General features: G+C 44.1%; 1 protein-coding gene across 1 annotated transcript in view; it reads left to right on the forward strand.

Annotated features, from left to right (window-relative positions):
- The window catches only part of LOC144774146 (NACHT, LRR and PYD domains-containing protein 12-like), a 669,012-nt gene that overhangs the window by 128,373 nt on the left and 517,053 nt on the right, over positions 1-23,586 (forward strand). Inside the window, exon 3 of the mRNA XM_078659165.1 lies at positions 14,581-14,622. Within this exon, the coding sequence (XP_078515291.1) occupies positions 14,581-14,622 (42 nt within the window). The remainder of the gene's footprint in view (positions 1-14,580; positions 14,623-23,586) is intronic.

A 23,586-nucleotide genomic window follows, 5' to 3' on the forward strand; every position in this document is an offset into this window, starting at 1 on the left:
AAACGTTATGAATTCTGTAGCGCCCGCTCCACCAGTTTTGCCCCTAATAACCGTACATGATACATTCACAGAACCCACATTTCATTCACCTCCTCAGAAGATCCGAAGGGCCGCCATAAAACGCAAAAGACGACTCACCCCACGTAAAGCCTATAGATTAAAGGCTCTAAAAAGAATTTGTAAAAATTATATGAATGTTGGGGCGTACAGCAAAGCAGTAGTTAATGACCCTACGAACAATGAGATGGAACGTAGCGAACCTCCGAAGTGTGACCAACCTAATGTTTCGTTTGATACCCCTGTGGCCATTGATTCAGAAAACAATCTTGAAGAATTACCAGCATCAGAACTGCTGATGGAGCGGATCCAATCCCTCATGACATCCTTATTGCTGCCAATAACTGACAAGTTGAAAGGGTTATCAGATCGCTTGGACAAATTCGAGCAAACATCCTTGGACAATTTTTTTTCATTAAAAACGCTGGTTAAACTTCATTCAAAGATTGGCCAAGATTCTGTAAGGGTGGAGAAGAGCACAGTATCACCCGAACTTACGCAACCATCGTGCCCACCCAGGAATGACAGGGCAGAAGCAAATCAAAGCAGGACTAATGCCGTACTGGGAGGATTAAGTCTGGAGCCCCTGAAAGTCTTACCGCCAAATGGCGGAAAACAACTGGTTGTTCCCCCAAAACCTGCTCCGCGTAAATTAAAACAACTACCAAACACTACCAACCCTCAAACTTTGGAACCCACAAAACCATCTAATGGAATGGGACCTATAACCAACAGCAATAACATCAATGTTCAAAGATCTGACCCTAGCACAGGACTACAGGTGCGAAAGAAGGTCCCAAACGCACACTTGCCACCAGGATGCCAACCTTATGTGGTAGTTCTCACTGGGGTTCCCCCATTGAAACTTAACAAAAGGGAGTCTTACGATGAATTAAAAAACAAGACTTTATATTGGTTAAGGGAAAACAGACCTCTCCCCCTTTCAGTCAATTGTCAAGTTATTCAAGTCCGTAGAATCAGTTGGCTGGGTACTAGGTCTAAAGATATTGAAGGGGATTGTATCCTGGTTAATTTCAAAGATCCCTCAGTAGCACAACTTGTATATAGTCAACAACCACGAAGAGGTAATCGAGGAATTGGAACCTGTGACCTCAGCTACTTTTATCCAATGCAACAGAAGCAAGAAAGCAGAGCCCCTCAACATTCAGGTCCAATTACCAATAGATATTCTTTTTTCGATCCTCCAACCCCAATTGAAAGAATACATCCGACAAATTTGGGATCGGATAGTAATTGGTCATGGTGGGGTCATTGACAAAAAAACGAGGACAATGAACCTAATGGATTGCCCTTTGTTGCTTTTAGTGCATATCAGCAGGACTCACGTGACATACCAAAGACACGTACTGGGGTATTGAACTTTGAAAAAGAGATAACCGGGAAAATGCAGGCAGGGAAAATGCCCGGAAGATATTTGGCTGGCTATCAAGAACCGGACTTAAATGACGATAGTAATGTTCAGGCCTATGAATTCTCATTATTGGCTAATAAAGTATCCCAGGATCAGGAATGTGGAAAAGATCCCTTGGAGTCACGTAATGAGGAAGGAACATTGATTATAAGTAACAGCAACCCTGTCTACCAAATCTACAGTAAGCCCAACCGAGATCTAAAAATAATGTCATGGAACATCGCTGGGTTATCTAGGAACCTTTGTGATAGTAACTGGAGCTCCCTTATGGAAGAGCATGACATTATATTTTTACAGGAAACATGGGCTATTAACATCGTACATAGACTTGGTTACAAAGCATTTCATTGTGGGGCAATTGCATCGGGGAGAGGTAGACCCTCAGGGGGGTTAATAATCTGGATAAGTATATCCTTAGATGTTGTTGTAACGCCCCTGTACCTTGCTTCCAATGACTTACTTGGTGTTAAGTTAACCACGAAAGATATGGGTGATGTTTATATGATAAATGTCTATAATAGACCTTCTCCGCAAAACAAGGAATCACTGGTTATAGAACAACTTAGCTCTTATTTGTGCAACTTAGAGCCTGATTCCAAAATATTCATAGGTGGGGATCTTAATTGCCAGTTCGAACCCATGGTGGGGCTCGAAAATTTATTGGAAAATGAAGACAAAGCGCTGGATATCCCCTCCCTAGATAATGTAAAGCCGGTAAGATGTACAGTGGCTGCTATGCAGATATACGAATTGACTATAACCCACGGTTTGAGGGCATGTAATGGGCGACTAGACCCGGACAAGCCAGCTAATAACACATTTAGCAAAGGGTTGTCTAAATCTCTGATCGATTTTATGTTGATTTCAACCAACCTCTGGTACCTATTGCTAGCCTTTAAAGTCGTGAATAGACCGGAGAGTGATCACTTCCCACTAATATTAGAGCTAATGTCGGATCCTTTTCTGGCATACAATAGTAAGATGGAAAGTGAGAGGGAGGTGGTCGAGGTTGTTGTCTCCAACAACAGGAAAGCAATTAAATGGCCTCATATTCTAGCAAAAGAGGAGACGCTTTTGGGAATTTATAATATTTTCTCAGATATCATCCCGTTATATGGAAATTTAAGGTTGGGATCCCCTGAGGTTCTGAAAATGCATTACCATTTAGTGGAATCACTAACCCCCCTTCTGAGCAAAAGTTGTACAAAAAAAAAAAATAACACAAGGAGGCAATTGGAGCTAGAGACACCATGGTACAATGATCAGTGTCATCTAGCTAAAACTAATTTAATCATTGCCGTGAAGTCCAAAGACCAGTTGAGGGTTAGAGACTGCAGACAGGAATATAAAAGACTTCTGCAAAATGCAAAAAGGGAATGGGATGATCTAATCTGGGAGGATCTCTTGAGTGCTGCTAGAAGGCACGATCAATGCACCTTCTGGAACTTGATAGCCAAAAATAATAAAATGGGCAGCTTTAATAGGGATTTTTATTTGGATGAAAATGTTTGGTTCGATCACTTTGTGGTTTTGTATGATCAGGCAGTGTCACCCTGTGAGTACAATAATCCTGTTTTTTTTACCCAGGACATTGATACAGTGAAGTTCACTATTAAAGAAACCTTGTGCGCAATAAAAGCAATAAAGGCAGGCAAGGATCCAGGCCCGGACAAATTACCTGGTGATTTATTTTCCCACAACATTGACGTATGGTGCCCCTATATAAACTATTTGTGTAATTCCATTCTGCTGGGAACCCCAATCCCAGAATCATGGAAGGGGGCAGAAATTGTAACTATTTATAAAAAAGGGGATCGTTACAACCCGGGCAATTACAGACCAATTAGTTTAATCGATATTTTACAGAAAATTTTTGCCAGACATATTTTAAATCGCCTTTTAAATTGGATAGAGGAATCTGAAATCCTTTCTAAATTCCAAGCAGGATTCAGAACCAAGACAAGCACGGTAGATCAGGTGTATAGATTCATGTGTATATGCTGGAAATACATTAAGATAAAGAAGTGTAGCATTTATGTTGCCTTTGTAGATCTACGCTCAGCGTTTGTTCTTGTTCCCCGAAATTTATTATGGGAATGCTTAAAGAAGATGGGTGTCCCGGATGAATTATTGGTTAACCTAATAAGACTCCATACAGATAACTTTGCTAAAGTAAGGTGGGGAAGGAATGGTGAACTAACTCGAGCCATCCCAGTAAAAAGGGGGGTAAGGCAAGGGTGCGTATTGGCCCCAACCCTTTTCTCCCTATTTGTAAATGATATTCCCCACTTCCTAGCACAATGTAACCACGATTCTCCTAAATTGTGCAATGAGGCAGTCACATCACTGTTATTTGCGGATGACACCATCCTAATATCTCAAACACCAAAAGGCTTGCAAAACCTAATAAATAAATTTAACAGCTATTGCGAGTTAAAGGGGTTAGAAATTAACTCATCTAAAACTAAATATATGGCCATTAACCCCTCTAAAACATTCAAGAAGAATTTAGTTTTAAATAGTACTAAACTTGACTATGTGGACTCGTTTGATTATCTCGGCATCAGGCTGGACAGCAGATTGTCCTGGACAAATCAATTAGTAAAAAGCAAGTTAATATTAAAGCAGAACTCCCTCCCTATTTTAAAAATACATGGTGGGAGTACTTCAAAAGCTATAACTCCAGCGATTGAAGTATTTAAAGCTAAAGCACAGTCTGACGCCCTGTATGGGGCCGAGATCTGGGGGCCCCACACAAAAAAATCATTTGATATCGATGAAAATATATTTTTTAGGCGTCTATTAAGACTCCCAGTAAGAACACCACTAGTGCCGGTCTACTTCGACATTAATTTAAAACGCACAGGTTATCTGTGCTGGTTGAGGCCATTGCTCTATTGGGTGAGACTATGGTCTACCCCGGAACTTGCTGAATATAGAGCAGGATTAGTGGAAGTAAGGGAGCTGGACTCTTTTAACTCAATTAAGTGGCTGAGACATGTATCCTATTGGCTCATAAAAATAGGCCTATCACACTTCTGGGAAACACCAGCATTGTCAACCACCTCGCCCAATATTTGCAAGGAACAAGTAAAATCTGCCTATTGGAATTATGTGAACACTAATGTATACGAATGTGCTACTGGTACTTTAACGCACAAATTTTTGCAATTTAAGGACTATCCCTCGTTTGAACATTTTATGGATGAAATTGAGCCACCCCTGGCTAAATCCGTTTATCTCCAATTTAGGTATGGGGTCTTGCAAATAAATGCTAATACTTGCCGGTGGGGAGGGGCAAACAAAGTTCGAAATTGCAAACTATGTGATCTAAAACTTAAAGAAGACGAGGCTCATATTCTCTTTTTTTGCCCGTTATATGTATCACTACGTAAGAAATGGATTATACCCCTTTGTAAAAATTTGGGCAGACGATCATTCAAAGAGGCAGAGCGTATACTTAGATCTTCAACTACTAAGCTATTAATATTTGGTTTAAGTAGGTATCTCCATGGTGTTTGCATAACTAGAAAGAAACTTGGAATGTTAATGTAAGATTGTGTGTATTTCTGGCATTTTTAATTATTTATAACTGTTTTAATTGCTCTTAAATCATGGTCTTGTAAGATAGCGGGATTGTAGACTGTCTACAAACATACGAGTATTAAATCACCTTACAATTTTTGTAAAGTTGGCACTGGACCTGCACCTTATGTACATTTTTACCTATTGCATTTTGCACATTATGAATGGTTGTCAATGTATTATTAATTTTAACCGAAATTTTTTAATGATGATTCAATTGTATGTATTATATGTGTGTGTTGGCTTTATGACAAAGTGTCGAATAAAAGCTTTACAACAACAACAAAAAGTCAAGTTAAAAATTCGTATGTCTCAGGCGAAAGCCTGGGTACAGATAAGGAAAAGACTAGGTCTGCCGTATTTTTCAAACTATGCACCTATCTGGGACTCCCCAGGCCTGCCACTATGTCTGAAAGACAGGCTAGCAATCCCGGTGAGGGATGGAGGAATAACAAGATGGGGAGATTTGATGGTAGGAAGGTCCTTGAGGTCTTGGGAGGAGCTACGGGAACAGTTGGGCCCTGGGTTCTCTAGATTTAAGTTCCTACAATTAGACAGTTGGGTCAAGGCTCTGTGTAGGATAGGGGTACCATTTGGGAAGATTAGTACCATGGAACAACAGTTGGTGGAACAACAAGGGGGGGGGGGGGTAAAGAGGTGACTCAGTGGTACTGGAGCTTGCTAGAGGAGGCTGATGGAGAATTCACTCTTCCGGAGGAATTGTGGGGGGAAGAGTTAGGTGCCCAATGTGCAGAAACTTGGAAAAGATCTTGTACCCTCCTATACAAAACTGTTAAACCAGCATGGCTGAGACGTAATCATTTTTTTACGATACATCGAGCCTACCCCTCACCCCTGAAACTGTCTAAATTCCTCCCAGGCAAGAAATGCAATAAGTGTAACTACATCGAGGCCTCGGACGTCCATATGTTCAAGGACTGCCCTTACATTGCCCAGTTCTGGGAGGAAGTGAAAGTAACTCTAGATTCTATCTTAAATATATCCGTGTCCATCACACTGCCACTTATTATCTTTGGCTGGGATGCTAGTATGCAAAAACCACAGTTGATGGACAGAATGCAGAACAATGTCATACATTCACCCCAGTACAGAGATCTGGGCCTAAATCCATCGTTTTTTTGCATTCCACACCACCCCAGTTCAGACATGGCCATATGCAAATCAGTCTGACCCTGTGCCTCATGGGAACAGTCCAGCCCGAACTGCCAAGCCATGCCTTCCCTGGACCGGAAACAAGCTTCCGAGGATCGGTTTCTGGCATTCCAGCCGTCTTCAGCCCGGCTTGCTTGAATCCAGTGGTGTGGAGAGCATGGGACTCACGTCTGAGCCTACCCATCCCACTCGGGGTGACAAATGCAAAAACCACAGTTGATGGATAGAATGCAGAACAATGTCATATATTCACCCCAGTACAGAGATGGGATGCTAGTATAACTGGCCATGCAAGGTCTCATTTGTTCTATGCAGTTTTGCTGGCCAGGAGACAGATATGTAAAGTCTGGGCAGAAAATACGGCACCATCACACGCAAACTGGTTGTCATCTATGTATGAAACATCTAAGGTGGATATGGCCAGAACTTGCATTAAACGTAACTTGGCTTTCTGGGACCTGTTGGTTCAGTGGAAATAGCTGCCGGGGGTTTTTTTTTTTCCCGGTCCTATGATTATGCCATTCTACTCCAAGGACCAGGGCCCCTTTCCTTTGTACCATGGTTGGTCCTACAGGTTATTATTACCAAGATGGAGTAAGTGCAGGCCCGCTCCTGTTTATTCCCTCTACCTCTTAAGGTCCATCTACTGCCAATCCTCAGAAATCGTGTCACCGAGTGGGCAACAGAAAACACCTCGTATCTCGGAGTACGACACGCTTGGTGGTTGGCGGCTTATTAAGAGGAGGGCAAGGCAAATGAGGACAAAAAAAAAACAACAGCTAGGCACTCTGCCAAAAAAGGGTAATTTTTCACTGTGAATTTGTGGTGTGTCCACGTTGCATTTTGTGCCTATTCATGTCACGGGCACTAGCCCTATCCACGCAAGTGAGGTACCATTTTTTTCAGAAGACTTTAGGGAATGCGGAGTAGGTGTAAATTTGTGGATCCAGGCAGATTCCAGAACTTTCCACCACAGAAATGTGAGAACATTTTGTTTTTTGGGACAATTTTTTAGGTTTGCAAGGAATTCTGGGTAACAGAACCTGGAGGGAGGCAGTCGAGTCACCCCATCCTGAAATTCCCTGGGTTTGTTTGCTTTCCCTAAGTGCCAGCAGAGCTAGGGTTCAAAAACTACAGCTAGGCACTTTGCAAAAAAAGGGTCATTTTTCAATGTGAAAAAGTGATGTGTTCACTTTGCGTTTATAGCCGTTTCCTGTCGTGGGCACTATGCCTACCCACGCAAGTAGATACCATTTTTATTGGGAGACTTAGGGTAATTCAGATTTGTAAAGCAACTGTTATTACCTATTGACTTTCAATGCATTTCTGCCTTCCAAATGAAAGACACGGTGTAAAAAAGAAGTCATTTTGAAAAATGACAGATACAATCTCATGCTAGTATGACTGTTCCCAATTTCAGAAATGTGCAAATATCTACTGTTTCTAAACTCTATATTTGGTTCCCATTTCAGAAATACATAGGTCTCTTTCATATCAATTTTTCCATTTATCCATTTTCCCAGAGTAATTGCAATATACCCGCTACAAAAAACCATCATAAGTCACTGCTCAGTTTTTGGCTCTTGGTTCGTTGGGTTTTTGGTAAACCTACAAGTCCTATATATCCCCACATTCAGTAATGTCATGCGGATGCAACGGTATATTGCTTTTAAAGAGATGTCATAATTGGAAAAGTTACAGGTGAAAACATTTACACAAAAGGCTGTTTTTTTCAACTAATTGTAATGTTTTCCTATATTTAACTGTTAGTTTCTATAAAGAAACCTTGAAGGATCTACACATGACCCCTTGTTGAATTCAGAATTTTTGTCTACTTTACAAAAATGTATAGCTTTCCATTATTGCTTTCATACCCATTTCTAACATTAAATGGAAAGTGGTTGAAAGCACAAAAAATAGCAAATATAGGCTGTGTCATAGAAAAATGCAACACTGTATAATACATTTTGTTTTTCTGATAAAAGTCTGTCATTCCCTAAAATCTGGGTAAATTCAGCCCCATAAACCCTTTTTTGATACCATTTGCAGGGGAAAACTAAGACACTTTCATTTGCAGCCCGTTAGTCCCATTGTTCCCCAAAAAACAAAAATGTAGCTGTTTTTTGGCGAATTTCTGGTCCCCTCCAGGGGAATCCACAAACCCTGGGCACCTTTAGAATCCCCATGATGTTGAAAGAAAAGGACACAAATTTGGCGTGAATACCCTATGTTGTCAAAAAGTAACAGGGGCCTAAGCGCGAACTACAACCCAAATAGCCCAAAAAAGGCTTAGCACAGGGGGGGGGGGGGGGGGGAGGCCTAGCAGTGAAGGGGGTAAAGTGGATATTGTGAATCTTTAGCATCCAAGACCTCCTTCAAAAAGCTTTAGATTGGTGTGGGAAAAGTAAATGTGTCCACTTTAGTGTCCAACACCATCCACCAAAATGATTAGATTGGAGTGGGATTGGAGTGGGAATAGTAAATGTCACCCATCAGAAATTGGTTTTATGGTTGGCAGAGGTATGTAGCCTGTCCAAGCAGAACCACAATCCTAGTCAAGGTAAGTCAGATACACTTTAAAAGATAATCTGGGCTCACCCCCTGTTAGCTGGGAAGAGAACAGTAAGGCTAATCTAAGTGGAAATGTGTCAAGTATTTGTGCAACACAATGCCAAGTAACACAATGAAAACACCACAAAAATACTCCTCACCAGGTTAGAAACATTGATTATATTTTTATATAAATAAATCAAGACCAACACATCAAAATCCAATAAGTAGAAGTTGAGATATGACTTTTTAGAGGATACAAGTGTTTCTAGTGCTTAGAAGCAATGAAGACCTATGGGGGTTATCTGGTCATTCTGCACCGGGGCAAAGTCAAAAGGTAAGGCCAACCACGATGGAGCACAGGCTTTATACAGGAGCCATGAAGGCCCGCTGAACTAAGTACCTTGATCCTGGACACAAAAGCGAGATGCAGGGTGCAGCCACGCAATGTGTCGATGTTGATCCCACAGTCGAGGTAATGCGTCGATTTTCTTCATGCAGTGGCAGCGATGTGTCAGTTCTGAAGATGAAATGCTGAAGCCAATAAGTGTTTGCCCTAGTTCCAAGCTCAAGTTGGTCACCAAGGGAGACAATGTCCTCCCCAGTAGGCTCCTGGGTGGCCTTGTCCGGGGCCCCATTCACTTCCTCTATGGAACATTCAGGGGATGGTTTTCCATTCCCCCTGCTGTTACCTCTCTTGGCAGTGGTCTGGGCCATATTTCCAGGCTCCAGACCTCCTTGGCTTCCTTTCTGGGCAGTCATGGACCTAGTGGTCACACAAACCCCTCAGGCAACCCCAACATTTCCAGGTGTGGCTTGAGCTCCACTTCTAGGCAGTGTGCTCAAGATCAGTCTCTAGCAAACAATCCACAGGCATGTCAGGGCTCACAGCAACTTTCAGAAGACCTGAGACCCCACCACTCAACAGGAACTAGAGCCACAGGTGTCTGCTACTACAAACTGGTGGAATGTATTTGGAATCACTTGCTCAGAGAACACCAGATGACACCATACCATAGTCACACTGGCTCCTGTGCCCCTCACATTTGCCCATTGATGGTGACCCACTGCCTATACTTGGAAGTATTAGAAGGCATGTGGGATTTGGGCACCATCTCCTTGTTAGTCAGGGATGCTAGGGCAATGTCACTAACCCCCTCCCCCACTAACTGGGATCATCTCCACTATGCTAACCAATCCCGGGGGAGTCCCTTCTCAGGGAGGCTGTGCCCTCTTGGAGCACTTGGGATCACCCTTGATGTGCCCATACTCATAACATGAGTAGCTCTTGGGTCAGACTCTTATCAGAAAAGCCTTTCTTCTGGTGGCCAAGTTGGGAATCCTCTACTTTGCTGCCCCTAACACACCCCGTCAGTGCCTTGCTGGAGTAGTCTAAGTCTGGTGGTTTGAACTGGTTTGGGAGTTTGTGGCTGTCTGTAACCTATGTCTGTACTTCTAAGGTGGTAGCCCACATTTAGTAAGGAGAATGCTTTCATGAGGGCATACGTGGTCTGGTCCTTCATCGCTAGTGTCAAGAGGGAGTCAAACCCAACCATGGGCATATTCCTCCATGAGCTACCCCCTACCCCCAGTGCTCCCCTAGGACATTGAGGACCCTCAGAGATACCTCAAAAGCTGAGAACCATCTATCTATATTGTCCCATCCACATAACTGGGCACCAGGTCCTTGGGAATGCGGACCCTCACCTCTCCGTTGGACGCTGCTGGTATGCTGCCACCATTACTACTGGACTCTATCTGCTTTGGTCTGAAGAACAGCTCTCTGAGACTGAGCTCCTCTATGGCCAGTCTCTCGCTTGCCAACCTCTCCTCAGTTTCCAGATTTAGTTTGACTAGCTCCAGCTCCATCTCAAGTTTGAGCTTCCTCTCCTCTCCTCCCTCCTGTCCTCCAGCTTCACTTGTGACAAGCCCCTGGAAGACACGCCGCTCCCTGCCCCATGCTGATTCTCCTCCTGGGGGTGGGGGATGGGTGTCATTCCTGCAGCTCATGATTCTCCTCTGGGTCCTGGTCCTCATCCTCTTTCAGCCCCAGGTCCCCCTCAGGGTCATCCTCCTCTGTTGCTGCTTGCAGCCCCTTTACTTCCTCATTGGCTGTGAATCCACCTTAGAAGCTTTACAGCCCACGTTTAGCCACCTCTCTTTGCAGGGCATTTGCAGCTCAGACCTAGGGCCAGATGTATTACCCGCAATTTGTGACTCGCTAACCGGAATGCACAACAGTGTCTCAGACACTATTTGCGATTCCTAATGGGGTCAAAAAATGCATGCCTCATTAATATTAATGAGGCAGGCACAATTTGCGACCCCTTTAGGAATGGCTAGCACTCACTGGAATGGTGGCCTGCTGGGGTCAGCAGACCACCATGTCTTTGACTGCTTTTTTAATAAAGCTGTTTTTTAAAGAAAAAGAAAAATGTCATTTTTCCGTTTCCTTTTTTTAAGGGCAGGAGGGGTCTCTGGGTCCACTACCTGCTCTTAAAAAATGTTTTCCCACAAACTCACAAATTGCGAGTAGTTTACCACCCACTGAAAGTAGGTGGTAATCTGCTTGGATTGTGCGGCCACAAATGCGGTCGCAAAACATGAGTACATAGCATGCTGACTCGCTATTAGGAAGGGACGCCCCTTTCTAATAGCGAGAGTCGCAAATGCTATTTTGGGAGTCAGTGACTCGCAAAATAGCATTTGTACATGCTATTACCCTTTTTTGTGGCCGCAAACGGGAGGATCTCCCGTTTGCGGTCGCAAAAAAGGGTCGTACATCTGGCCCTTAGTGAGGTTGTCGACATCAATCAGCTGCTTCTCCATGGTAGTAGGGGAAGGTAGGGTTACTAACATTTAGAAAATGAAAATGGCCAATGGAGATTTAGGAGAATTTAGAAAGCCTTTAATTCGCCGTAGACATCAGATGGCAGCGTACACCAAATCACTGTATGGCACTGAACAAACACACGTCCTGTCATCGCAGCTGATCACATGTTAGAAATTGGATTACTGGGGTGAGAGCCCTGTTCAACCTGCAACCACAATCCTAGTAAGGATAAGGCACAAGCAAACCCCAAATTAACCTGTGCTCAAACCCCAGGCAGCATGACACAGATTAGTCAGACTTAAGTTGGAGGCAGTATGTGAATTATTTGTGACACACTTCAAAAAGTAAAACAGTAAAAATAAAAGTATCCCACACCAGGTTAGAGAAATAGATCTTAATTTAATTAATAAAAGAAGACCAAAATACCGAAAATCCATTCAGCAGAACCAGAGTTATGAATTTGTTAAGAATACACTGGAATACACTGGAATTTAGTGCCTCAAAGCATAAAGCGCCATCTGCGGCTATCTGGTCGAACTGGACTGGGTCAACGTAATAGGTTAAGTTTAATAAGTTTAAGCTGATCGTGATGGAGCGCAGGTCGGTTCCAGTTCCACATTAGTCCAGCTGAAGTTTTACCTACTCAAGTTTTATTCCGAGAGTCCCGTTCGCGTTGGAGGGGTTAGCGGGGAGCAAGGAGAGCATTGCAGGCAGTGATCTGCATGGCCCGAGGAGCAGGCCGGGCATCGCGGATGTGTTTGCGCTGGAGATCCTCCGCGAGCGGTCGATGATGCAATGCAATGAGATAGGCTTGTGGCGGCTAGTGCTGGTCAAGCAGCTCAGTTCCGGTGCAAATAAACCCTTTCAAGGTCGCTAAAAGCCCATACGTTTTAATTTAAGAGCACAAGAGCCGCACCAAGGGTACAGGACTTGAGAGGCACCTCTTGGGGGTCAGGAATTCCCTGAAAATGGGCCCAGGAGCTGTTGGGAAGCCTTTTATGTGCCTGAGGCTATCACATGGACTTCAGACAAGCCCTTTGAGTCACTCTGGGTCCTGGGTTCAAGATGAAGTTTCAGGTCCAGTCCTGCCCCAGGCCAGAGGGTGGATAGAAGACAGCAGGTCAGCACAGCAGGGCAGAAAATCTTCCAGAGCAGCAGTCCAGCAGAACATCCTTGTAGCTACCCAGCAGTCCTTCTTCCTGGCAGAGTATCCACAGGTCCAGAAGTGCACTGAAGAGGTGGGGTGAAGGCCCTATTTCTATACCCTGGTGCCCTTCTCCTGGAAGGTGGGAGAAGCTTCTGGAATGGTTTTTTGAAGTACATGGAATTTCCTGACTCTTCTGCCTAGGTTCCAAGTTAGCTGCAATGACAATAGAGGATGATAAGGCCCTTTGTGTGAAGGCAGGGCACAAGCAATTTGGTTGTAAGTGGGGCTGTGCTCAGCACCACCTTCCCACCCTGCCAGCCGATGGCCCATCCAGGCACAACTAATTCCTCTATTGTGTCTGTGTGGAAGGAATTAACAAAGTTTAGCTGTCAGTTACACCAAGTCATGTGACCCAAGACAGACTGCAGGCAAAAAAAGAGCTAATGGCAGGAAAATATAATTTTTCTAAAAGTGGCATTTTCCAAACTGTAATGAAAAATACAACTTTACCATAAAAGAAGATTTATCTTTACAATTTCACATGTACCAAACAGTATCCTATGGGAGGAGTAGGCCTCACAGTGATGAAAAACGAATTTGGGAGTTTTTCACAACTAGGTCATGTAAAACTTAAAAGTACATATCCAAACTTTAAATTACACCACACCCCACCCTATGGGCTACATAGTGCCTACCTTAAGGGTGCCTTATATTTTATAAAACAGGAGTTTAAGGCAAGGGTATTTTAATGCCAAGTTGACATGGTGGTGCAGCACTGCATTAAGGCTGCATTTGCAGGCATGGGACATATTTTAAGGTGCTGCTAAGTGGGTGGCACAAGACGTGCTGCAGAGCCATTTGTAACATTTAATTCACAGGCCCTGTGTACATGGTATCCCACTCTACAAGTGGCTTATAAGTAAATTAAATCCAGAACCTTAAGGCCAACAGAAACAAAAATGCAGCAAAAATTGGACTTAAGTAAGCAAAACGTTTGAGGGAAGACCACCCCAAGGCCAACAGTTCTAACGTCTGCTGTCAATCCACCGTGCCTCCAAGGGGAGTTGGAACTGGACAGACACTCGGCTCCAGCCATGCTCACCAGGGAGCGTGGTTCAGTCAGGCGAGCAGCCGTACGTGGGAATCGAGGAAGCTGGCTAACAAGGGGGTGGCAGGCAAGAATGCTCCTTAAGACACGGTGGTGGGATAGACCCATCCCCTTCAATTTGAATTTAGTTAGGAGTGAGAGAAACTCCAAGGTATGTGGGCCCAACAAAGTGGCTGGTTCATTGTGTTTTACTAAAAAAGTGAGAGACGCTTGGCAAGAGTGGGACTTCTATGATGTTTATGTTTATTTTGTTTACATTGCGGTTTGGGGCGTAGTTGTAACAGAGAAAGGAGGACAGGGTCAGAGAATATACCCAGAGTACTCTCATAAGTGAAAGAGAAATAGGACAAGACAGAACGAATAGAAGAATGGTAAAAGTAAAGCACAAGGAATTACATAGGAAAGGCACAGAAGAGAAACTTTCCGGACCTTGTTTCTTTTCTGAGGGTCTCCAGTCCCACATACGAGAGAAGCTTAGAAGTAAAAGAAGATAAGGAAGGCTGGACAAGGACCTTACAAGAGAACAAGATACAAGATACAAACATTTAAAGTCACAGCATTCAGGACAAAACATTCTGACAAAATACCTATTACAGCTACCAAGACTCACCTCAAAATATTGGCCTGTTGTATGATATATATTGTATACTATATTGATAAATTTGTACAAAGGATTTTCTCTTCTTTTTTTTCAGACTCCAATAATAAAGGCAAATCATGTGGAGCAAACGTGGAAGGTAAGATAAATACATTATTAAATTCCACTTCCTTTGTATTCTTAAGGATACGAGGAAAAATAATTTAAGTTTTTTGTAAATGATTGAGTGTGCTAAACCATCCTGTTATGGTACTTGTCACTGTAATTTCCTGTTAAGGAAGTTTCTGTGTGCCCACCTGCCAGCACAATGACCCATTGCTTGCACTATTTATCCGGCTGTTTGTACATCAGGTGACCATCAGGTCATGTAACCGCCTGGACGCGATTCTTTTCCTCCCACGTCATGATTCAAGAATTAAAACTGAAAGATGAGTGAAGAGCAAAGGAGGGTGGAAAACTCAAGAGAGAGATGTAGGGATGGGTAGAGTGGGTAGAGCTGGCAGAGCAGGGTTAGGGTGGGCAGGCCTGAAGGAACAGAGGTCAGAATTGGGCTGGGGTGAAGGGAAGACTGGGGGTAAGAGGGAAACAGGCATAAGAGAAAAACAGAAAGAAGATATACTAGAATAAAGCAGTCAGCCTAAGAGAAATGGGGGCAGAATCAAAGGAGAAAACAGGCAGACTGGTGGAAAGTCAGCAAGGGTAAGTGGGCCAAATAGGGAGAAGGCCCTGGTTACTTACCAGTAATCTTTAATTTTTTCAATTCCTTATTCCTCGTTCCATTACTTACTACTTGCATTTATCCCCCCTTCCTAAGGATATTTGAGGACAGCATTGCTCTAAAAGTTGGTCCCCAGTTTATTCCTGAAGTGAACTCCAACTTTTCCAGATCACAAGAATTTCTTCTTCTCCTTTTTCCTCTAACTCTGAATCTCTTGGATGTGGTAAGAGAGGTAAAGAATTATTAGTCCGGATCGACTGAATTTAGAATGAGTGTCTCCCTTCTTGTCAATTTCAGCCAGGTCAACAGAGGGAAACACTTCTCTTTCCATGTTATCGGTTGGATTAAGGAGGTAATCTCTCTTTCATATAGAAAAGTTCATGTTGAGTGTGCTGGTTCCTTTCAGGGATCTCCAGCCAGGGGGGGGCTCCTCTGGGACTGGGGGGTGCGGCCCCACATCTGAATTTTGTGCTGCTGCGACCTGGCCTCTCATTCCACTGTTGTTGATGATCACACACAGAGCTTGTCTCCGGGGTCAGCATTGCAACGTGGAGCTGCCGTTCTTACATCTAAACCTAGATAGAGCTGATATCCCCTTGCCTGGCAGATTCATGCATGTTTTCATTGATTAAAATTGTTGTTGCATGAATTCCCTCAACTCTTATCTGTTATGCTTCGGTATTTCTGCAATTAGAAAGGAATGGGACGAGGAATGGATGAGGAGGTAATGCCTGGATTACTCACCGGTATTCTTCATAACTCTGATTTCTTATGCCTCATCCTATTACTTACGTCCCTTCCTCCCTCCTTTTAGGTCTTGCCTACACAGCGTGCATGCGCGGCTTAGAAAAGAGACCTGTAGCCATCGATTGCCTTTTTCAGCCTAAAACGTGCACGCTTTCTATTGCCTTCAATGGCAACCCGTGCACGTACGGCGATTCCCTTGCGGGAGCGCGCGGCACTGTGTGTTAGTAATTACCACAAAAACATGGTGCCCCTGGCTCACTCCCGCAAGGGAAACGCTTTGGTTGCTCTGGACCGCACTCTCCTCAACCCTCCCACTGTTAGTGCAATGCGCTCTGCGCTTGTTAAAAACTTCTTGTAAGAAGAAACGTACCTCATTCATTCAGGACATCCCAGTGACGTTCTGAAACGTAATTTTCAGGTGTGTTTTTTTTGTTTACACAGAAGGGAGATGCTTTGGGAGAAGAAATATTGTCTCAAGTCTCACTATCTCTATAAAATTGCTCCTGCTTTGAAACAGTGTATTTGATGTAAACCCAAATTGGTGTGAATGTTTCCATGAATGTAGGGGCATATTACGAAGAGCCTAATCGCCGTTTAGCAGCACTTTTCGCCGCAAAAGCGACAATATTTATATCGCGCTATCAGCAAGCTGTCACGAACAGCGACAGCTTTCTGACGAAAGTGACCGGTTTGGGTGCCCCTTTGCATGTCAGCGATATTTATCGCTAATGACATTCAAAGTAGGCGTTCCTGACCAACAGACCTGAAAAACAGCCGCTAACAGGCCTATCACCTATTAGCAAGGACGCCCTGGCCCTGGTTAGCGACGTAAAAAGTCACGCTAACCGGGGTCATCGCCGGTTTTTTAACACCTGCTAATATCAGGAGTTATCAATACCTAACATGGTGGGTGGAATATGCTGATACGACCAGAGGGTCGTATCAGCAAGGTTTTCCACCTTCCCCGTGCAACATCGCTGCTTTTCTCGCAATGTTGGCCCTTTCCTCCCGCTATCGCTGCAATATATATATCACCATGGCGCTAATTGTTCCTAATACAGTGTTAGCATGATGCTATATTCCAGCGATAGCTGGCGATGGAAATATTTTTGTTCTAAGCGCGCCCTGCAATATTTTTCGCAGCTTCTTGATAATATGCCCCATAGTCATTTCACCGGTTTTTCTAATCCTTTTTAGAATTTGATGTTTGTATTTCCATTTGCTGATAAATGCTTTCCCTGAATGCTTGTAGTTTGAGATGTTTACTTAATTTGAATTAAAATGAATTGAGTCTTTAAATGCCTGAAACAAAACTGAACACATCAGTGAGATGTCTCATTATCTTATGCAGTGTCCGGTGTGGCATACAACCGTGCAATCCATTTTTTAACCTTTGTCCGTGTCAACTATTATCGACTTTTTTGTTACAATTACAAATTATGCTACAAGTGATTGACTAGGTGGCAGGGGCTGTAAATTAATGTTTTTCTGACTATCATCCCCACTCTTCTGGGAGGTATCTTTACTTTACTGTCATGTCCCAGTGTACTTCTTATAGCTGGTTGCCACAGCGAGCCAATAAAAAGCTACTTATTTAAGCTTTTAGACATCAAAAAGCAATTCATTTAAGCTTTTGGACATCACTGTTGTGTAAGATAATTAGCAAATAAACAGTTTTGACTCGTTTTTCAATTGTTTGCTCTCTATAATAATTGTATCGTACATTGCCAATGTGTTTTATGTTTATTGACTACAATTGATGACTTATTTTTATTTAAGGATAAATCTGCCCTTTTTAAGAGAAGTCTACATTCAAATATGTGATAAACAGGGGTTTGTATGATAGAATTACACATTGATGGAAGTAGGCATGGGCATACTGGAGAATGGTCCCCACTGTGGAATCTTGTAGTTATTTGTGGAAATGTACTTATCATAAGTAAAGGTGACAGACACTTCTAACATCCATCTCTTGTGCGAGGTCAGATTTAAGCCCAGATTTTTTTATAAATATGTACAAAAGCGGAGGACATAAAATATGGGTATAATACCAAGTGTGCTGGTATTAGTAAATTGGCTAAACTGGTGAATTTTAAAACTCTTTATCACGAAGTCCCTGTGGGTTTGGGAAAAAGGGTAATGCCTCTCCCTCAATAATGTAAATGTTCATATTTTTCCCTCTGTGTTTTTCTAAAGTGTTCATTATAAATAGTGTTATGATGATGCGTTGGCAGGGTGGAATCAGATGAGTCCTGTTTCATCCATTAACTCCCACTCCTTGCATGCTGCAGCTGTTGTGCATCATTCTTGACAGATGGGAACCAAGACCTCCTTCCTTAGAAAGCAGCAATGATTGACATTACAATGCAGATGTTCCGGGACAGAAGTTGGCTGAGATGATTTTCTTCCAATAGTCACTGCTCCTGCTGGAGCCATGCTCCCATCCCCTGAGCTGGCATGCATCATGTGCTCTGAACACTCCACAAACACTATCCAAGCACATGTTTGTAGCACTGAACTCTTGCTGCAGGTGCTGCACCCTCTGCAGTCTCACGCATGCCGAGGGGATTGCACCCATGCTGACCCTTCAGTTGCAAGCCCATGTGTGCAGGCCTGGCTCGTCTCTAGAAGGGGGGCTCTAGTCTGTTGCATGGTCCAGTGAGACTTGGATGGGGTCTTTGTATAAAGAATGCTGACTCCCTGTTGTCTCAATAAGACCACTCACTTCTCATTAGGTGAATGTAGGCACACTTCCTCAGCAGTGTACTCACAGCCATGAAGTCTTCATGACAGTTTTCAGATCAGTGGGCATGGTGTGGTCTTGAAAAGTTTTCAAGACCTCCTTTGGGTAAGACATCTTAGTTGCTAATGTGTTTTCCTTCGATTACAGCTAATCCTTGCATTCTTCACTATCTGGGTCAAAAGCTAAGAAATGTTCGGAATCCAAATGTACATTCTTAGTGTGTGCATAGAATGAACAAAAAGACACTGTGTTTCCATATATGGAATTTAGATGCTTTTGAGGTCGCGCCTGCATGAGCATGCGGTAATACAGGCGCTTCCGCTTGTGATACTTCTGCGTTCTATAACAGGCTTGGAACCCATCCATTGCCTCCCATTCATTTCCATCCCTGTCACTCTTCTCTGCTGCCTGCTAGTTGAGAAGTGCTTGACACGCGTCATTTCCTTTTCTTTCGGTGATGCACAGACCAAGTACAGATTAAGTTCAATTAGGCTCATCTTGCTCGTCATCTGTTGCTCACACTGAGTTTCAAGTACTATTTCTTTAATTTTTTTTTTAAAAAAGCAATCTGACCCGGTCAACGCTGGCCGAGTCATAGTGCTTTAAAAAAAAAAAACATATAGCACAAAATCGTCCCGGGGAAATTGGAGTGCTTATATGAGCACCAGATTGCATTACACAAGATAAGATTATTGTATTTCCTTTTTTTTTAGGTCTCGCCTACGCAGCGTGCATGTGCTGCATAGGAGACCTTTAGCCGTCGTACAGCTCTTTTTCCAAGCACATACTCGTGCTTGTGGCGGCATACAGCTTGCGGGAGTGCGCAGCGGTGCGCCACAAGCACGAGTGTGTGCTTGGATAAAGAGCGAACAGCTGATGCTTAGCGAGCACGCGCGCGCGCACACTCCCCCCACCCCTCCGACTTGTTTACTTCTTCAAGCCTGAAGGCTCAAGCACGCCCAGCTACAAGAGTTGTCTCCTGTGTGTGCACGCGTGCACTCCCCCCACCCCTCCCACTTGTTTACTTCTTCAAGCCTGAAGGCTTAAGCACGCCCAGCTGCAAGAGTTGTCTCCTGTGTGTGCGCGCGTGCACTCCCCCCACCCCTCCCACTTGTTTACCTCTTCAAGCCTGAAGGCTCAAGCACACCCAGCTGCAAGAGTTGCCTCCTGTGTGTGCGCGCGTGCACTCCCCCCACCCCTCCCACTTGTTTACTTCTTCATGCCTGAAGGCTTAAGCACGCCCAGCTGCAAGAGTTGTCTCCTGTGTGTGCGCGCGTGCACTCCCCCCACCCCTCCCACTTGTTTACTTCTTCAAGCCTGAAGGCTCAAGCACGCCCAGCTGCAAGAGTTGTCTCCTGTGTGTGCGCGAGTGCACTCTCCCCACCCCTCCCACTTGTTAACTTTGCCTCCCAATGGAACTTAAGAAACTTAACATACCGCACTCCTTCATGTGACACTGCACTGATAGCGCAGCTGACGGCACTTGCATTTTTAACTTGTTTACTTGTTCTATATGTGAAATCGGCATCACATTGTCTCCATTGTAGGAAGCATTGTGTACTAAGCATAGGGAGCACCTTCCTGATTTCAAAGGCTGTTGTACTGTGAGTGTACTGTGGATACTTGCCAAGGCACATGGGCATTGTGAGAAGAGTTGAGAGGGGGCGGCGTTCATGTATCCCTCTTCTTTCACGTAGACCTCATAATTTTGTTATCGTGTTCACTTTTCCTCGTTCCAATGACCGCAAGTTGTAGGTGCCCTATTATATATTGTTTCATGTCCAGGCTGCACCTCTTCTGTTTTAGGGTCTCCTGCTTCTGCTGCCTGCACTGTAATTAATCTGTGTGCGAGGGGAGCTTGGCAAACAGCTGTGCCTATGCTACTGTCCATGTGCGTGAGAAACTTGTGCAGTGTTTGATCTGTGTTTGCATAACTTGCACTACCCCTGCTATACCTCTTCTGTGTTTGATGGAAGCTCGTACTGCTGATGCTTGTGTGGTTCCTGCTGCATGTTATAGTGACTTCCAGTTCGCTATACAAAGCCCCAATGATGGTCTTTGCCACTGCTTGTTTGTTAAATATTTGGAGATAGAAGCTGTCAGTTCCTCAGAGAGCGGGAAAGTCCTCTAGGGGCTACGTGAGGCTGGCATCGAGCTGGTATATTGAGGTATCTTTCAGACCGTCTTTCACCTCCCCATGCGGCCTTGCTTCTTGTACATGCAGTGTTTTTTACATTGATCTCACTATTGGCCTGTAACATGTCATTCACCTTCCCATTGTATTGCTGGTGCATTCCTTCCTCTAAAAAAAACTCATAAATGATAGTTCATTGGTTCTGAGGTTTCAGGAGCTGCCTTCTGAAGTACGCTTTCACGCATTCGATATACACAGTTTGTAAATGTCACTTTATTACAGTTATGCTGTTAACCTCGCAGGGTTTGGGAAGTCGTATTATCAGATTAAAGCTCAAGTGCGTGTGCTTTTCTATGCCACCATTCTAATTCATGTTATGAGGCGGTTTTATGTCAAGTGCTCTGGGTTACTGTCCTATGCCTACCTTTAACTATTTATTACTTTCAGTTGGGTTTGTCAAATTGAGTTAGTTGGAATAAATCAACAATACAAGTCCCACAATGCATTGGGTTGGTAAATGAAAGCACCAACACGATAACATGTGAGCATGTCATTGCAGGAAAGAAATATATTTTCTAAAGGGAGTGTCTGCTCTGTTAATGAGGGTTTGTCACATGACCACAGGAGGTTTACCTGAAGAACAAGCATTGGCATAGCCAATAGGTCTCACCTTTGGTACCTTATAAGTGTTTAGTTATGCAGCACAATATCCTTACTGCAACAACATTCACTGTTACATGGCTAAACACTTATAAGGTCCCAAAGGTGAGACCAATTGGCTATGCCAATGCTTGTTTTATGTAGGAGTCTTTATAGAGGCTTGTTAAATCATGATGAGTGGTAAGAACTGGTCCCTGTAAGGTGCATGCGCATGCGCACCTCTGTCCCCCCGAGCGCGCTGTGCTGTGTGTTCAGCCCATCCCGGGCGAGCGTTCGGGTCATCGGTTTTATGTTAAATGCAGCCCATGACGGGCGCTCAGGTTAACATAAATACTTTCTCAAACGCCCACAATCAGTCCCGAAGCCATGCTCTATTTAGAAAAGAAATGCCCTGGTAAATCTGTCCCCCTGATAAAGATGTTGGAGGTTATTTAAAAAAAAGAAAGCTTAAGAAAGAGGTGCTTGGTGAGGGTGACCTTGGAGAGTTTCTCTCACCATTATAGTAACTAGTGATGAATGGGACGAGGAATGGTGAGGAGGTAATGTAAAGACTGTGGAAAGAGAGCAGTTCACGGTAATGAGGGGCGTAGTTTCTCTGTTACTTACCGGTAATCTTCATTACTCCATGTCATAGGCTTCCTCGCCACAGTCCTTAAGTCGAGAGCACCTCATGAGGAGAGGTGTGGCTCACTGGTTAGAGGCGGCAGACCTGTAAGCAGAGAACGGCCCGGGACCAGGGTTCAATTCCCGACGCGGCAGGGTCTTGGACCAGGGTCAACGGACTTAATAATTCTCGCCTCAGTGCCTACTCTAACCAGGGAACACACTCGGTAACTCTGGGCATTAAGCTTGCCTCATCTCTACAACGGCCCCCCACAGACGCCAGGGATGCCTGGTTTCACCCTGGAGATACCCAGAAAGGGAGCATCTCACAGGGAAAACCAGGACGGGTTCCCCAGCGGTCTACAGCGCCAGGACACTCGGGTAGAGTAACAGTGCGCTTTACAAGTATCCAACATTCCAACATGACTCATGCACGGCATTCACCTGTAAAAATACAAAAAACTATTGCTATGATGCCCACACCAACATTGCCCCCACCCTCAGGGAACGAGAGAACTAATGCAGGACTGTGGAAAGAAGACTATGACTCAGAGTGAAAAGTTTACTGGTAAGTAACTGAGTCGTTACCTACCTCTTCCGTCTTTATTGCCACAGTCTTTACGTCATGAGCGCACACCTAAGCCATATTGAAAAAATCAAAAGAGACAGAAACAATGCAACACCCAGGGCCTGAGTCACAAAGATAAACTTCTCCTTTTGTGTACAGTTGTGCTTGTTTACTATTCACAAAGGGATTTGCAAGTGGCATCTATACAAGTTTGGACTCTCCACACATAAAAAGACCCCTCATTTTATGGAGGTATAACTTTACCTTTGTGAACCAGCCCCACTGTGTTTAGTCAAAACACCAGTATCAGAAACACACAAATAAACATATTCCACTGCAGAAAGCACATCTGAACCAAAGCAAGTGGAGTAAACTTCACCCAATAGTAATTTATAATAGGAAATAAAAGTATGGTGGTCAGATCAAATGGCTGCTGTGCAAATATCTTTGAGCGAAGCCCCCTTAAAAGCTGCCCATGAGGAAGAGACTGCCCCAGTGGAGCCTCCCTGAACCTCAGAAGGAAAGGAAAGACACGCCCTTTGTGAGCCAAAGCAGTCGCTGTTTTAATCCACCTACGAAGCGTGGAAACAGTACGCTTAGGACCAAATTTGCTCGAGCGCACGAGTTAAGATGGCCGCACCCCGGTGAGCTCCTCACCACGTCTGCCCTTCATCGTTGATTCCTGCAATTAAGGAGCCAGAATTCAACGTAATTATGCCGGCAGTAGCGTTTTAACGCTTTTAAATTCCAGTGGGGTGCTTGTCTAGTTCCTCTTCGTGGCAGAAGGAGTCTTTTTCCTCTCCTGTTTCTTCATCGGTCTTCTATCACAGGTACAGCTGAGTCTTCCAGTCAGGGGGGCAGAGCAACATTCTGGAAAGGGCGAGGCTGTGGCCTAGTCACTCCCACAGTCAGATTTAGCTGCTGCACCTC

This window comes from Lissotriton helveticus, chromosome 8 (genome assembly GCF_964261635.1).
Source record: "Lissotriton helveticus chromosome 8, aLisHel1.1, whole genome shotgun sequence".
Lineage (NCBI taxonomy): Eukaryota > Metazoa > Chordata > Amphibia > Caudata > Salamandridae > Lissotriton > Lissotriton helveticus.